This window comes from Buceros rhinoceros, unplaced genomic scaffold (genome assembly GCF_000710305.1).
Source record: "Buceros rhinoceros silvestris isolate BGI_N320 unplaced genomic scaffold, ASM71030v1 scaffold1141, whole genome shotgun sequence".
Classification (NCBI taxonomy): domain Eukaryota; kingdom Metazoa; phylum Chordata; class Aves; order Bucerotiformes; family Bucerotidae; genus Buceros; species Buceros rhinoceros.
The window spans coordinates 54,876-72,950 of NW_010394630.1; the positions used below are offsets into that span (position 1 = coordinate 54,876).

Genomic DNA, 18,075 nt, shown 5'->3' on the forward strand with positions numbered 1-18,075 from the left:
TGAAAAAAACTGAGATCAGAAAAGACTTTAGGTCAAATGTAAATGGGAATTGTAAGTAATAAACAGAAGTTCCTTAAGAAGTTTTTATTAGGTATCACTGTCATTAAGGACCATGCTGGTTATAAAAACCTTTTTGAGTGTAGAGAGAGAGTGCAAAAACCAAATTAATTAAAATTATAGAAAAATGTAAAGCTACTGGCAGCTCTGGCATTTAGAAGAAAAAAGTAGGGTCGGATCCTTAAAGGAGAAGAAATTTAAATGGTAAAGGGAGTTGAAAAGTATTGTTGGAGAAATAATTTACCAGACAGTTAAAGACGTAGGAAAGTACATTTTGCTTTGCAACCAAAGAAATCCTTGCAATCATCTATACAGCTATAAAGAGAAATGCTGAAATCACGCGTAGTGAGATGGAGGAAGTGCAGTGTTCAATAGATATGTATTTATTCTGAATTCAGACAAAATTAAATAATAAGATCTTGACATGTAAAAATGATTTTTTTTTTGCTTATCAACAATACACTGGGAAGACACCGAAGTTAAATATTTTGAACTAAAGACATCTAGCCAGCTGACTTCCGGTAAAGCCAAAGTGGCTGTTGATAGCCTCTGAAAGTTGTGAAGTGCCAGGGAATTTCAACAGGAAAAGCTAATATTATGACTGTTTACAAAGAATATATAGCATGACTTTAGCAATTATTTCTGTAATATCGATAGTGCTGTCGAAAACAGAGGGAAAGCGAGAAAACGTCCAATGGTGGACAGTGAGGCAACACATTCAAACAGGAAGGAGGTGGCAGATCATGAACAGTGAATAAACCCCTAATTATTGAAGTGATTTTCTAAGGTTTTGATTAATTTTCTCTCTTACAAAAGTTTAGAATGAAGGCTGGATTTTGGTTTCCACATCACCATCTTAAATTGTGATAAGGAATGACTGTATACACTGCTGAGAATAGCTATGCAGAAAATGGGAATATTCTGTTTGAATAATCTTTTCTGGTCTTGTAGTGTATGAAATTGGCATAGTTACCAATTCGGTTGTTATTCTACTATTAAAAAAAAATTGTATGAACTGGTTTTTTTTGGGGGGGGGGTAAGAAAAAAAGTGTTTCAAATTAGAATGAAGAAATTCCATTATTTTTAAAGTTCTAGGAAAGAATGAAGTAAAATTATATTACAATAACTTTGAATATGTATTTTCTTCATCTGACTTCCTGGTCAGACATAGGGAAATATTCAGCCTATGACTATCTGCTGACAGAAATGAAATACGTTTTTGCATCCTGTTTAATAACCTCAGTTTCAATTCCATGAATGCAGCTGTCATTTGTTTCCTGGGGACTAAGTAGCATTCCTAACGGCAGATCACCTTGTTCCTCTGAGGGCGCCCTGAAATCTCTCAGGACTCTCAGAGCGTTGAGACCTCTACGAGCTTTGTCGAGATTTGAAGGGATAAAGGTAAGGATATTGGGGGATCTGGGTGCGTGTTTTGTAAGAGCTGCATTGAAGCTTTTGCGAAAATTACAACTTGAATCTCTGTTTTGGGACTTGATGGCACTGGGATGGTTCAGATTGCCTACTTACATTGTGTGGTGGTTAATTTGAAATAATATCTAACATTTCACAGAAATATATTTTGGGCCCCTCACTTCAAAAAGGACGTTGAGGTGCTGGAGCATGTCCAGAGAAGGGCAACAAAGCTGGTGAAGGGTCTAGAGCACAAGTCTGATGAGGAGCAGCTGAAGGACCTGGGGTTGTTCAGCCTGGAGAAGAGGGGGCTGAGAGGAGACCTGATCGCTCTCTACAACTACCTGACAGGAGGTTGTAGAGAGGTGGGGGTTGGTCTCTTCTCCCATGTGACAAGTGACAGGACGACAGGAAATGGCCTCAAGTTGCACCAGGGGAGATCTAGGTTGGGTATCAGGAAAAACTTCTTTACAGAAAGGGTTGTGCAGCCTTGGCCCAGGCTGTCCAGGGAGGTGGTGGAGTCCCCATCCCTGGAGGGGTTTCACAGCCGTGTGGATGTGGCGCTGAGGGACATGGTTTAGGGACCCTGGCAGTGCAGGGTGAAGGGTTGGACTCGATGATCTTAAAGGTCTCTTCCAACCAGGGGATTCTGTGGCTCTGTGATTCTGTGACATACAGATAAAATAAGGAAATTGAATTATAATGCGCTACCACAACGGAATTATTACTTATAGTCATGTGAACACTGGAACATTTTTCCGTGTTTCCAGTTTCAGTGCAAAATGCAGAATGAACTAAACAAGGATTTTTTTAGACTTGTACTTTTCTGAAACCCAGTAATTGGTTTATCTTAGACAATGAAAAATTTCATTCAGTGTATTTGGGAAATTTGTCTGAAAAAATTATTAATATTCTTGAAAAAATTAGGAACAGTTTTTAGTTACCTTCTAATAGAGAAGAAACTATATATAGATAGCACAGAAAACAAACTGATGTGAGGAAGAAAGCTGCACTGTGAAAGTTGTAGTTAATCAATCTTCATGGCAAAAGAAATGTGGTTACCCATTATTTCTTCTTAATTTCTTCTCATTGCCCGAGGCAAGAAATTTGGACCTGGTAAAATGTGTTCAGTAATTAATTGCTTCAATTTTTGTGCTCCTTTTCATAACTCCCTTTCTTTAGATTGCTGTGCTTGTATCAGCTCACCTTGGCAGTTATCTAGACAGGCTCGTGTGCCACAGCTGACAGGGAACAATCCTTTCAAACGTAAACAGGGTGGGATTTTCTTGATGATAGGAGACCGGATTCTGCTAACTCAATTTGAAAAGCTGCTCTGAGAAAACCACCTGGAATCTTAAAAGTCACTGGGGAGGAGTAAAGAATCGTGTAATGCAAATTATCTGACCTGTGTTAGAGCACAGAGTGTGATGAGACGCTAAAATCCCCCTGAAAATCACAAAGGACAATAGGGAATCAGTTAGAAACAGCCAGTGTGGATTTAGGAAGGGCAATTTTTGCCTCTCAAACCTGATTGTCTTCTATGATGAGATGGCTGAGGGAGGGAAGTGCCATCTGTGGTCTCAGATACTGGTTATATCTGGTTTGGATAGGTGAACTATAAGCTAGGCAGAAAATTGGCTGAACTGACAGGACGCGCGGAGACGATCAGGATGAAGTTCAACTGGCAGCTGGTCGCTAGTCACTCAGATGTCCATCCTGGGACCAATTACTGCTTTATGGCTCAAATAACAACCAGAAGAATATGGCAGAAATTGTCCTCAGCAAGTTCACAGCTGATAGGAAATTGGGAGCGAGCAGCTACTAGACTGGAGGCAAGGCTGCTCTGCAACGGGAGTGTGACAGACTAGAGACATGGGCTGCAGAAACCTCTGGAAGTTCAGCAAAAGCAAATGCAAAGCCTTGCACCTGAGCCAGAATAACCACATGTAGCGGTGGCACGCTGGGAAATGAGCAGCTTTGCAGAAGAGGACCTGGGGTGGACAGCATGTTAAACGTTAGTCAGCAGAGCAACAAAGATCTACCACAGGCTGGGTTGTATTAGCAGGAGTCTGGCCAGCGCAGGAAGGCAATTCACCCTTCTGGTTTTGGCACCTGCGAGACTGAATCTGGAGTGCTGTGTCCAGTTTGGGGCTCCCCACTGTAAGACAGATGTTAACGTACTGGAGAGTGTCCAGCAAAGTACCACAGAGACGGTCAGGGGACTAGGAAGGAGAGGCTGAGAGAATGGAGCTTGTTCTGTCTGGAGAAGAGAAGGTCAAAGGGAGGATCTGACTGGGATCTAATAGATAAGGGATCTAATTGTTGTCTTTAACTACTTAATGGGAGGTTATGCAAGAAATGGAACAAATGTTTTCTGGTAGGCCCCCGGTGAGAAAATGAGAGAGAATGAGTTGGCTGGAAGGAATGTTCCAATTACCTGGGAACGAAGATGGCAGTGTGAGTGTATAGCATTGCATTAGATTGTCCGGAGAGGTTGCTGATACCCTTGGAAAAATTCAGAATGGGACTGGACTAGCAACTTGGACTATATTGAAACAGCTAATCTTCAGAGGTCTCTTCCACCGTGCTTCATTCTGTGTGTTTCTAGTAAATGGATGTTATCCAAGGCCAGGATAAAAGGCTCAGAATTTTCTCTTAATGATAGCAATGTAACATTTCAAGAGAGATTTTCCACATGCCCCATCACAGGGTGGTGAAAAATAGCGAAAAGAAATAGATAATGGTCCTCAGATTCCTACTGGCATCAGGCGTGGTTCAGCCTGTCGGCATCAACGTGCTGCATTTGTGCGTATGAGTTCTTATCGCTGCTTGTGCTTGACATCACCAGCACAGACACCAAAAGCTGGAATCCCATTTTCACCGGTACCGTTTCTGGAAGAGCCTTACTGCTCATCATGATTTTGCATCCACCTTGTCCTCAGGCAAGCCCCAATGAAGGAATGCTGCTGACCAAAACAACTCAGGCTTCTGGAAGCCAAATGTCTCTGTTTCATGTCCTGTGTGCAGTCGGTGCCAGTGGTTGTTGGGTGAGGTTCATTTTGTTATGGAGAGCAAGCTGTTCTCTGGCAAAGCTCCCCCAAGATAAAAGAGAGGGTTATTTATGATATGATGATATGCAAATCATACAACCCATTCCCCGATACCTGATTTTTAGATCCCATAGCTACTACAACCTCATTGTTTTATTTTATATATTTAACAAAGGATCGTTCTGGTTACCATCTATTTTGCTTCCTTCCTCAAAAAGGACAGATAGATACCACAGAATTACACGTTAAGACAAGCTTGAAATTTGGCTGAGGGCTGGTTTTACATTTGTCATCTACTATTTTTTATATGGGTGAGAATCGGCAATAGATACAGAAAAAGAAAAAAACTGTGGTTTTCTGGGAAGGTGTTCTATAGAATACGAATAATTCGTTCTTTCCATTCCTTTTATTTATTTAAGGTTGTCGTGAATGCGCTCCTGGGAGCTGTCCCCTCAATCTTGAACGTTTTGCTCGTCTGTGTCGTCTTCTGGCTCCTATTTAACATTGCAGGAGTAAAATTACTTGGAAATAAGTTTTGGAAATGCACACTCAACAAAGGAAATATCAGTGAAATTGATACAAAGGATAATTGTACTGCCTCTAATGGAACGTGGACGAATAGTGATGTAAACTTTGATAACGTTACGATGGGATACTTGGCTCTTCTCCAAGTAGTAAGTTCTACAAAAACATGCTCAGTTGTGTTTTCTTCAAGGAAATGTGTCGAGCAGCTCAGCCATGGGACACCACCTCTGTTGATCTCGCTGGAGTTGGGGATTTTTTTAGCTTCCATAAATATTTTTCTCATGTATAAGCTGCTCAGTTCCTCCTAAAGAACACTTCAGCGTATGCAGCTTTGTGTTAAAATCAAGAACTGGGCTTCATGGCTTTTCAATTTTGTTTTCATTAACACACCAAGACTGAAATAGTCCATTATCAGATTTAACAGTATTCTCGTTTTCTTTAGTAAAAGTTTGTTCAGAGTGGATGAGAAAGAAAAAAGCACGATGCAGTTTATTTATTTTTCTGTATTTTATTGTATAAACCATTTAAAACTCCCTAGTACCACAACAACGGAGAGAAAGGCATTTTAAAAAGTGGCTCTTAGCCCTGGATCTTTTCTAGATGAAGTTGTTCTCCCCGTATCCTCCAGAGGGGTCTATGATCCTGCAGAGCTGCTAAATCTTGCAGGAAGGAGTTGTCTGTTTTTTTCTTAGAAGTAATTTTTATCCTTTTAGGTGCTAGTTAAGCTGGAACTTTGACTGCTTTTTCTAAAAGCAGAGAATTTGCAAAAATTTACAAAAACATTAAAGCACGTTTCACAGAATTCATGGCAGTTTTTTCTTTTTGGGAAATAATTTTTTTTCTCCTTACTAAGCTACACTGATTCATGCTTCCAAGCAGATCTTTAGAAGTGATGCACATTTTTTATAGCACACTGCTCACTTTCCCACAACTCTTAACACAATTAGCTCTACGTCATTATGTATGTTAATTCATTTTTTTAGTGAAAATAACCTTAAAATGCATTTTTTTCAGGCAACTTTTAAAGGTTGGATGGATATTATGTATGCAGCAGTGGATTCACGTGAGGTATGTCACTAAAATGAAATTTTAGTTCTTTTCCCTTCTTCCCTTTTCTATCCATGCAATTAATTCTTTCAGATCTGTTTGCAATATCAAGTCAGAAAAACAGGCGGATGAATGCATCAAACTAGGCAGTGAAACAGTAATCCTTGGAGTACCAAATACCTGGAACGTAAACAGAATCACAGAGCCACAGAATCATCCAGTTGGAAGAGACCTTTAAGATCATCGAGTCCAACCGTTCCCCTGCACTGCCAGGATCCCTAAACCATGTCCCTCAGCACCACACCCACACGGCTGTGAAACCCCTGCAGGGATGGGGACTCCACCACCTCCCTGGGCAGCCTGTGCCAAGGCTGCACAACCCTCTCTGTGAAGAAGTGTTTCCTGATACAACCTAGATCTCCCCTGGCCCAACTTAAGGCCATTTCCTCTTGTCCTGCCATTCGTAACATGGGAGAAGAGACCGACCCCCACCTCTCTACAGCCTCCTGTCAGGTAGTTGTAGAGAGCGATCAGGTCTCCCCTCAGCCTCCTCTTCTCCAGGCTGACCAACCCCAGGCCCCTCAGCACTTCCTCCTAAGACACGTTCTCTAGACCCTTTGGGAGCTTCATTGCCTTTCTCTGAACCTGCTCCAAAACAAGAGAAAACTGTTCAAAACAGCGCGACTCTACAAAACCCCCTACTGAATCAAGAGTGCACAGAGCAAGATGTTGTCACTCTCTCACTAGTCCTCTGTGTTTTAACTTTTCTATGTTTCATTTAATTCCTTATTCATTCAACCACTGTTCTCTTGAATGTAGTCAAAGAGCCGTTAATTAAAAAGATCATTCTTTGTAGGGCTGGTCTCAGTCACCTGTGTTTTGTCTGAGGTAGCATTCAAGGGGATGGCGGTTCACCATCATGTCTAGTCTGAGCTGTTTTCCTAATCTAGGAATTCACAATATCGCTTCCCATCAGAACTGTTTATCTACTGCTTAAGGACTTGCCAGGGGTGGATTTTTCTGTGTATCTTTGTTTGTAATTGTCTTTACAAATGTTAGCAAGACAGAACAAGACATTTGTTCTACTTGTACATCAAAATAAATGTTTAAATGTGTAGAAATAATTTATCCCTCCTGACAACGAAAAGATTTGTTGTTATAAATTGGAAACGATAAATTATCTAATTTTTACCAATATTATTTTTCTGTTTTGATTTTTTTAACAGATAAATAAACAGCCACGATTTGAAGCATGCTTAGCCATGTATATGTATTTTGTGATTTTCATTGTGTTTGGATCTTTCTTCATGCTGAACCTTTTCATTGGAGTGGTCATCAGCAATTTTAACCAGCAAAGGAAAAAGATAAGTACTACGTGAGCTAATCTGGGGTGTCTTGTAATCCCAATTTGATGAAGTGAATGTTAGCTTGACATCTAGGTGGCTAACTTTTCAGATAACTATGTGACTGGAGGAATTTAAAATAATATTTAGATACCTAGATCTGAAAACAGGAGTCCCCTTTCCCTTAAAGCTCTTACTAATTTACCTGTAAATTCTCTTTTCATGCCACATTCTTAGTTTGTTCTAAGTAGGAGGACGAAGAGAAAGCAGCGAGAAGGCAAAGAAAGTTGTATAGACTTGGCTACAGGAGAGTGGAATACTCTTCTTCTTTGACGATTTGCTTCAGGGAACAATTACTTTTTGCTGAGAGTAAACACTTAACAAATGTGATAAGGATAATCAAGAAACACTACTGATCATGGAAGAAGTAACCACTGCTTTCCTCCTAAAGAAACTTGAAAAGATCTTGTTAATCAGCACTTCTTCTGAAACTACCTACATTTAAAAAATCCTGTTGTCAATAAAGTAACCCTAGTTTACTAATTTACTGGGGTTTTTAAAAATTCCTGCATTGAGATCCAAGCTGTGGCCCCAGGAAGAGGCCATCTAGAAATTTAAAGGCTTCTTAAAGCCCATGAAGCACTGACTGCATCCGCTTTTCTCCTCATAGTTGTTAGATTCCCTACTCTGTTTATTCAGTAAGAAATGGAAGGCAAAATCTTAGAAGGGAAAATGCACCAACCGAAGAAAAACAACAGCCAGCCTTCCTTGGTATACTTCAGCTTCTTTGTGCCAAGTTTATTCCTCAACTGAATTCTCCCCCTGATTCATTTAGGGGTTTAAAATATCCAGGGAAGTTTAAAGTATCCAGATTATCAAGGGAAAATGAGTCAATTCATCCACTTGGAAGTTTCAAAATAAATAAGTGTATCTTGCTCATTAAAAAATACCACCAAAGCCTTTGAACAGAGAAAGGGTTGAGCAACGACAGTCCAACGTTACTATAACAATTTCCTTTTGTAACAAAGTCCCGGTTATAATAATCCCAACAGACAGAAACAGCACTGGTGAAGTACTTTAAGAGTGTGAACACATACCAGAAGTTGATATGGACACTTTTTTCTGCGTACATGATGTAATTGGGCATTTTTTTCTTTGTCATTCCTTGGGAATTTGCATTGAGATTCCATATAGAGCAGTTAAACTGAATTTTCAGAGGTTTTCCCGGTGTGATTCAAAGTGCGGATGCCCTCCTGAACATCGTCACATGTTGGTGTTAGGAAGTGCTAATCACTCAATGCTTTCAGGACGAGCGGCCTCTCCTCAATACTTGGCTCAAAGCGATTGCTAAGTAATACAGGGGATGTAGGTGGTATTAAGATGAGCACCAGAAATTAATTATCAGGAATCCTGCATCGAACTTGGTCCCAAAGTGCTTATTCATAATCCCCTGGTAACTTGCTAGCCCCGCAATATACTTCTGTCCCTGCCTTTCCCGAAAATGTAAATAGAAAGTATTTTCCTTGTTGGTTATTTACCTAACTTTTGAAATATGAACTAGGTTTGTAAAGCTTCAGCAAGGTCTCACAGTTGGGGAAACAGACTGGGGAACACTGCCCGGACTAGACTTTCCCGATCAAACCCTGATCAGCTTTCTGCATTACATCCTGTCAAAGAACAAGGGGAGAAGGCGAGATGGTGAAGACATGTTTTGTCCCTCTGCTCTCAGTTCCCACCCACGCCAGCTTATAACTTTTATTCATAATCCCCTGGTAACTTGCTAGCCCAGCAATATACTTCTGTCCCTGCCTTTCCCGAAAATGTAAATGGAAAGTATTTTTCCTTGTTGGTTATTTACCTAACTTTTGAAATATGAACTAGGTTTGTAAAGCTTCAGCAAGGTCTCAGTTCCCACCCACGCCAGCTTATAACTTACGTTTTTTTACATAAACTTGCTGGTGTTTATTTAGTTGACTCTTTCAACTCCAGCTGAGTAACAGTATTCTTTCTCTATACTTAGGTGGAAAAGATCTATTTTTGACAGAGGAACAGAAAAAGTACTACAATGCCCTAAAAAAACTGGGATCCAAGAAACCTCAAAAACCGATCCCAAGACCATTGGTGAGATCATCTTAAGTAGAATACGGGAGAAGATAGAAAGGTGGTGACAATATTTAAACTCAGTAGCCAGGCATCTGGAAATAAACCTCACATTAGAGCCCATCATCTTCCTCATTCCTCAGTATTTACATTTTACTCTCTTTTTCTTCATTCTGTCTAGTGCAGTCTTTCTTTGTGGGCATTAATCAAGGAAACTTACAGCATGTTTATCACCCACTCAAAAGTACAACCTATTTATAAAGGTTCATATTAGGTAGTGGATATTCATAATGTGATCGTGGTCACTTCAGTTGCATGAAATTACTTCTGCAACTAGATTGGATTATTGCAGGTGAGAGTGAAAAGTGAGTAGTACACAGCCCGTGGCTGTTATTTACTTTTAAATAATCTTATGCTTTATTTCTCACAGTTTCTTAAACTTAATTCCAGGCCTGGCTTCACATAGTAACTATTCAGAGTTTTTCTTGCTTATAGCATTTTAATTAATATTGCTTATCCTTAAACATCTGCTTCAGTAAGTATTTCTATTAGAAGAGCAATAACAATGTGCTCCGAGTGTTTTCCTGCTGCGTAATTTTTTCCTAAAGAAATGTGGTTGTGTGATACCTGAAAATAATAAACCAAGTACAGAGTGTTTTCTTTAAAGAAGAAAACACCTAGAACGGCTTCTCGCAGCCTACTGTTTAATTTATATCCTCTTAAATTCTCTTTCTAAGCACAAATTACTGATTAATATGGGAACGTAGCCTTAGAAGTAGCATTAAGCAGTTGTTCTCGTTCTCCCCACAGAACAGGTTCCAAGGATTACTCTTTGACATAGTATCACACAAAGCGTTTGACTTCACCATTGTGACTTTCATCTGTCTGAATATGATCGTCATGATGGCAGAAAATAACGAGGAAGCCGTCAAGGATGTTCTGAATAAAATCAACTATTTTTTTGTGGCGCTGTTTACTGGGGAATGCGTAATAAAAATACTAGCCTTGAGACACTACTTCTTCACCAGTGGCTGGAACATATTTGATTTAGCTGTTGTGGTCGTTTCACTACTTAGTAAGTATCCATCGTTTATTAGATCAGCTAACGTGTCTTATCGATGCTAAGCCAAATATCAGTATGAAGTGACCACTTACATGTATCTGATGCACAAATTCCAGATCCATTGTAATTTTTCCAACCATACGCTAAGTGATTCCTTCTAAAGGACGTATTTTTGTTTTCCCTTCTATTTTTGCAGAGTACTTAAAAGGTAAGTAAGTGGATAGTTTTCAATTTGTTTTAAAAGTATGAGTTTCATTAACAGAATAGGAATTCAATGCACTCACGTCTTGTCTAAGTTATTGTACTTAAACTGTTGTCTTAGTGTTTTTACGCTTTTGATTTACACGTACTCGTGTTAACTGTTTTTTCACAGTTAAAGTAAGTTGAGGTTAAAAATACATTTGTTGGAAAAAACGGGACAGATTTATTTCATTTGCCCAGGACTTTCTTTTAAGAGGGTGGATCCCGAGGGCTGATTTAGAAAGCTCGGGAAAATTTAATTGTTCAGCACCATTTTAAATCTGGGTCACTATTTGTGACTGTTAAAAGTCTAATTACAACTTGCTTAGTTTTGTTTTGCTTTTCAAATAAGACTAGGTGCTTATCATTTCTCCCACAAAGGGTTATATATTCTTCTCATTTCTTGTGCAGTTTATTTAGCCTGTGCTTCCCACGCAGGGTCAGGTTATATCATAAAGGACGAGAACCAAAAGCTGCTCTGAGTTCTTCACTTCATCCCTAAGCACAGTCCCCTTTGCTATTTCATGCAACCCAGAAAAATTCTGACTCTGTCTTGTCTTCATAATAATTTACATCACTAGTGTATTATTCCTCTGACTGTAGAACCATAGAATGAGGCATGAGGAGGACAAATACTGGAAGTTTTCCTTTATTTTCTTCGTTCTCCTCTCTGGTCTCATTCAAGTATTAAGCATTAATGGAGCTTTCACACTTAGCATGTGGCTCAGGCCTGTAGAAGCAGCAGCGATCAGACAGCAGCTAGGAGATGAGCCCCAAAGCTTCCAGCCCAGGAGCTGAATGGACCTACAAGGAGTTTTTAAGTACTTGAGCAATGCATAATTTCATCCCCCGAATGAGAGAAATCTGGGAGAATGCAGTTTCCAAACTGTACATAATCTTGAAACCTCTTTAATGTTTAAGGGTATTACAATTTGACTCTCTTTTCCTAAACTCTTTTGTAAGTGATTGGTATTGATGATGTTTTGTTGAAAGAGATGTGAGACGATCAGTGTTTCTTTCAACACCCGAAGCACAGAATATAACAAAACGTACATAAATAGGGAACTTCCCCTGGCTTGACAACATTTTGTTTTCTTTTTCCTTTCCAAGGTATTGGACTTGATGAAGCCTTTCAGCATTTCTTCTCTCCTACACTGCTGAGAATTTTTCGTTTGACGCGAATTGGCCGAATCCTGAGGTTAATTCGAAAAGCTAGAGGAATTCGCACTCTTCTTTTCGCATTACTGATGTCTATTCCTGCCCTGTTCAACATCGGGCTTTTGCTTTTCCTGGTTATGTTCATTTATGCCATCGTGGGCATGACAAACTTTGCCTGCCTTGGCTGGGAAGGTGGGATCGACAACCTTTTCAACTTCCAGACCTTTGAAAGCAGCATTCTCTGCCTCTTCCAAATCACAACATCAGCTGGCTGGGATGGTCTTTTGGTCCCTGTGTTAAAAGGAGCTGATTCATGTGCTCCCAACTTAGATTTACCAGGTGAACGGAGGAAAAATTGCACAAATAAGGGGGTTGGTATTTTATTTTTTGTCAGCTATGTCATTATCTCATTTCTCATTGTTGTAAATATGTACATAGCTGTCATTTTAGAGAACTTCAGTGTTGCCACTGAAGAAAGCACAGATCCTCTGTGTGAGGATGACTTTGATATGTTTTATGAGACCTGGGGAAAATTTGATCCTCAGGCAACACAGTTTATTGAATACTCGGCTCTTTCAGACTTTGCAGATGCTCTGGCAGAACCTTTACGCGTTCCAAAGCCTAATAAAATTCAGCTCATATCCATGGACCTCCCTATAGTTAGTGGAGATAAGATCCACTGCTTGGATATCTTGCTTGCTCTCACTAAAAGGGTCTTGGGAGAATCTGGAGAAATGGATGCTCTCGAATTACACATGGAAGAAAAATTTGTGGCTGCCAATCCATCTAAAGTTTCTTACAAGCCAATTACTACTACCCTTAAAAGGAAACAAGAGGAGGTATCAGCTCTTATTATTCAAAGGTCCTTCAGGAGGTATTTGATGCTGCGTTCTTTTAAAAATAAATCTTTCTTATACCGTCGTAAACATTATAACAGTGCTGTCTTCGAAGAAGAAGCGCATCAGAGAAGAAGTCTTATTGCTTGGATGCTTAATGAATATAGTGGTAGGAAGCTGGATAAATCACGGACTATGTCTTCTTTATCTCTACCTTAATCTAATGATGGTATTGCTGAAACAGATAGCGATAAAGTGGACACAGAAGGTTGCCCCAGGCTGAAGAATTTTTCATTAAAAACTAGTTATTTTCAGATGGAAAAAATATTTTGATCCAAGAGCAAATAGTCTAAATTTAGAGTAATGATGTCAGCCTTTAAGTATTGGGGTTGTTCAATTTTGCAAATGCTGCTTAAAAGTAGATCAATTAAGATTTAAACAACTGTGTCATAAATATTAGTGGAGTATCAAACCATGGAACTTTTTTCCCTCAGCTACTGGAGCAGGTGAGTTAATTTTTGCACCTGTGGGGTTTTTTTATTACTTCATATTTCTCTGTTTACAGAAGAAATCTGTAACAGAGTGGCTGTAACTGAAATACGACTTAAAAGCACACAAGGCTGTAGAACATTGTATATCTCTTCAGAGAAAAAGCCTGGTTTGAAAAAATGGTTATTGCAGCCAAATTAAATAATTACTGCATTTTCTGTAGAAGAGCTCGCTCGAGACACTTGAGTATAATCAGCCACTAATTTCCGTGTCATTTGGGACCATCTTCCACCTAACGGAATGGATTTGTTTAAGCTTAAGAATTTTTGAGGTGTCTTTACACAAGCACCTAGATGGATTCAACTTACTACCCCCTGGCATCTGTGCTTGAAAGTTGTATATAATTTGTTCCTTGTGTCAGTCAGTGCATGAAAATCGTGATAATAATAGTTACCAAAATCAAAGGAGGTTACACAAGAGGAGTTGTTTCCTGAAAACCTTCCGCATTATTGTACATAAAATTTCATCGTTACACTTCATCCAAATGTCATAGAGAGTCTTACTTAGTAATCTGGGAAGGAGTTCATGGTGTATCTTAGGAAACAACGTTTGTTAAAGTTAGAGAAAATTTTTTTTCATTGGTTCTGAAAAAAAACAAAACCTGTATGAACAATGTGTATTAATATTACTTTTACTGGGTTTTTTGCAGTTTAGGTTGGTCAGGTGAAGTGTCACGGTGGCCTCAGAACTGCTAATGAAATAGAACTATTTTAGATTCTTCAATAAAGAGTTCAGATGCTTAACACATTTTTGTCTGTCTTCTAAGAGGTATCTTCAGTTTCAGTTTATTACAAGACATAATCTGTAATTACTATCATTCCCCTTCTTAAATCCTATTAAAATCTGACAGATGGAGTTAAATCTAAGCTATTCGTGGGGCAAATAAAGGCGTGTGAAAGCCGAGAGTTAAAGCGTTCAGATCCAGCACAGTCTGCACTGGCTTCATCACCTCCAGAAGCAGCTTCTGTTCAGAAAGGCGTTGACAAAGGTCTGCAGACCTCTGAGAACAACCCGGACATCTGCGCTCAGAGTCAGCAGCTCCGGGCAGTGGGGTGCGGAGGTCCTTGGTGGGTCTGCAAGGGATCTACTTCTGTCCAGCTTGGGTTGCTCTGTGCCTAGTGATGCTCTTGGGGTGACACTCTTCTGCTGGGCGTGAGCTGGAAGGGGCCCAGGTGCCATTAGATGGCAGCATTTACCACGTTTTAGAGTGTGGCCCGTCAGGGGAACGTGTCCAACTCGCACACTTCAGCATGGAGCTATTAAATGAGTTGTAAAGAACTTCGAAAATCATGTCATAACTCTCTTTTGTTCTGTCCTGGGATCTCAAGCTACCCACAGTCCTCAGGAGATGCTGGGTCGCTGACTGTGCTGGTTTTCACATGTGACGTTAATGATGTAAAAAAAGCAAAGGTTCTCCTGTGTGCTTGGATCTTCTAGAGGAGCAGTTTCTCTAGAGCGCTGTAGCAAAAATGTTTGTTAGGAAAGAGGTGAGAGTGCATCTTGCGTACGGGAGAAGAAAGAAAGACTACAAAAGCCGTATGAGAGAATTTTAAATGCTAGTAATATGTAACAAAATGCCAATTTCCCCACTTTTTAAAATTAACCTGATGTTTACAATTTAAAATTGTGATGTTTCAAGGCAACAGCAGGTGCTCTGCCCTGTTCCATAACCAGAAATACTTCAAAGGTGAGCACTTGTGGTATAGGTGCAGTGATTTTGGACAGAATCACCCCTGGCACGAACACATCCTTAGTGATGTGATGATCCTCAGAAACATACTACACTGTGCAAATTTAAGAATCTGACCAATTTTTTAGTATTCCTTAGGCATTAAAAGAGTTTGGCACACTGTTGCAGGGCTGGAAGGGGAATGGTGATATCCAGCTGCTGCCCCTTCTTTGTGCTAAAGTTGCCCAAAGCCAGTGCAGCTGCTGAGGCAATGTGGAGTTCCTTTAAGAAGACTGTACACTGCAATGAGTTAACAGCAGCGAACAGTCGGAGTTTTTGACAGGTCTGGGATCTGGAACTGCGAATTCCTCCAGGGAAAACTGCCTGCACCTGTGTGAACTTCAGAAGAAGCGGTCGGACATGCTTAGAACACAGTGGAGGAAAGTTCCTTTCTATTTATGAAGTTTGCTACTTAAACAGAGGAACACTGGATCCCTCCAGTTAGGAAACGCTGTGCATGTAAAGCTGCTAGTGAATTCCTGAGGACCAGCAGTACAACACATGGCAGTGTTGCCTCCTTAGTGGTGGTGCAGAACTCTGGTATTACCTTCCATGGATCACTTTCCTGTGTGGAAATAGCAGCTGACCACTGGTAATTGAGTTTTCTCTTACTTTTCTAATAGCTCTGTATCCCTGAGAACTGGCTCCACAAATTCTTTGTGGAAACCCTCCTTTCACTTCCTGGAGCTCTTCAGTTACTGCTGACCTTGCAATGTTTGCACTACCCATAGTGTTCCGTTAGGATTCAGAGAGGCCCTGTAGGTTGTTATTTGAGAAGAAACGTACCAAAAAGGGAATCTCATTGTGGCATCTTTTCCCTGAACCTACCAAAAGTCATTGTGTTTGACAGGAGTGTCTTCTGCAGTGTCACTTTCCAAAGCCATCAGTGAAGAAAAGGTTCTGTCTCAGCTTGAGAAACCCCTGCAACTTCTGTCATGCAAGAAGACATGCCAAAACATGCCTTTCTAACTCGTGTTTGCTCCATGATAGCGCACCCGACAACTGCAGCGGCTTTAAGCAGAGATCGGGGTTATTACTAGAGGTGATGGAGATCTGTCATATCATGCTGAAACTGAGAGGAACAAATTTTTCAATCTTTATGAGAAAAGTTACAAAGACGGAAGAATTATGTTTGAACACTAATGTTAACTGCCACCAGCTAATAGCAAGTCTGACTTTGGCTTGCTCCAGCAGGTGTTACAAGCTCATCTCCATCTCTCCTGCCAAGGAAAGGTTCTGCCCATTGCTTCACAGAGGTGAACAATCTAGTGGGCCTGTCACGTGCAGAGCTGCGTGTCTCTTCTGCTCCTCAGAAGATGGACTGCCTTCAGTGTGAAAACCCTAGACCCCATCCCAGAGTCTCTGCTGATCAGTAACATCCATTCCAGCCATTGGTTCCCTTTTGCTTTGGAATTGCCTTGGAGATACGCGGGAGAACTGAACAGATGTATTGCAGTTACTGCGACCCAGTTCAGCAAGCATGTTGCTGTCATGGCAGGTAGGATGACCATGTTTTGAGCAGGATTTACTCCAGTGGGCCTTCTCTGTGCATGCTTTCCCAGCTTTCTTCCTTTTTTACTGTTTAACGTTACATTAATGTACTGTCTGCTAAGTCTGGGTGGTGGAAGCCGTGCAGCAACTGCCTGTGCGAGCCAAAACTTTTGTGCATGTTAACGAACTTGGCTCTTGCATGTAGATAATAGTGAGGAAGGAAGAACTACCTGGCTTCCTGCCATCTCTTCCTTCTCCTTTCTTCTCACATGTGGATGAATAGGATGGTTTCTTTGGTTCTTCCTAGGTTTGGATAACTCTTCTCAGTTTTTGTATCTTAACAGTTGCTTAATCCACAAATTCATAGTTACAAAGTGGTTTTAGTAGCATTGTAAAAAAAGCCGTTGGCCAGCTTGCATTTCAGCCACACCATTAATGATACAGAAATGTAACAGGATATTAAGAATGGAAAATAACGGGGAGAAGAGGTCAACTTCAGATGGGAAAGGGCAATCTGGTGTGTTGAATGCACACTTCGGGAATCACCAGCAATCACACGTTGCCTGCTAAATCGAGGAAGGCTGAAAAGAGCATCCATTAGGCTTTCCTTGTGCACATGACAAACAGAAGATTTTAGTTTCACAAGTGAAATCTATATCATAAAAATAAGTAAATTAGAGATCTATGTTCCTAAGAAATAGACAAGCAGTTCCGAGCACGTGATCTACACTGGAAGGCAGAATGTCTGATATATCTGATACTTTGAACAGAAGGAAAATTCCTACTTCATCCTCAATCTGGCAACAAAATAATCTAAGTTTTGATTTAAATGGTGACATACAGTCCTAGTTTATCTCAGGCTTTACTGGTTCAGCCACAGCTTTCCAGCTTTTCTACTACCAAGTGGTGGTCATAAATTATTAAGAATCAAGTTCCACGTCAGTTGCAAATCAGTGCAACTGGAGTGTTGTCTGGTTTGGGGTTCCTCAGAACAAGAAACATATTGGAGCAAGTGGAGGGTCATCAAGATGTTGGAGCATGTGACATAGGAGGAAAAGGTAAAAGGTTTGTTTGATCTTAAGGAGAAAAGTGGAAGTGTGGATCTTACTTTGACTTCAGCTACCCAGTGGGTGGTTGTAGAGAAGTGAGAGCCAAACTCAGATGCATGTGATGATACAGAGAGGAGTCAAGAGGCACCAGTTCCCACAAGAGAAATTCTAACCAGATATTAGCAAAAAAAAAAATGGCAGTAAGGGTAGAAAAACTTTGAAACAAATCACCAAGAGGTGTTGTGGCATCTCTGTCCTTGGAGAAATTCAAAACTTCACTGGACAGCACACTGACTAGACTGATCTAGCTCCAAGCTTGAATCTACCTTTGAAGGTTGAATCTGCCTGGAGATGGGTTACTTGAACTTCAGAGGTTCCTTCCAAGATAAATTTCTCTCTGATTCCATGACAGTAGCCACATGCTTTTC

The 18,075-nt window shown here is 40.3% G+C and overlaps 1 protein-coding gene across 1 annotated transcript in view; it reads left to right on the plus strand.

Moving 5' to 3' along the window:
- Positions 1–13,048, plus strand: part of LOC104501458 (sodium channel protein type 5 subunit alpha-like) — a 40,808-nt gene extending 27,760 nt beyond the window's left edge. The window contains 7 exon segments of the mRNA XM_010145270.1: positions 1,384–1,458; positions 4,937–5,191; positions 6,057–6,110; positions 7,316–7,457; positions 9,453–9,553; positions 10,343–10,607; positions 11,946–13,048. Coding sequence (XP_010143572.1) covers positions 1,384–1,458; positions 4,937–5,191; positions 6,057–6,110; positions 7,316–7,457; positions 9,453–9,553; positions 10,343–10,607; positions 11,946–13,048 — 1,995 coding nt within the window.
- The last annotated feature ends 5,027 nt before the right edge of the window (positions 13,049–18,075 follow it).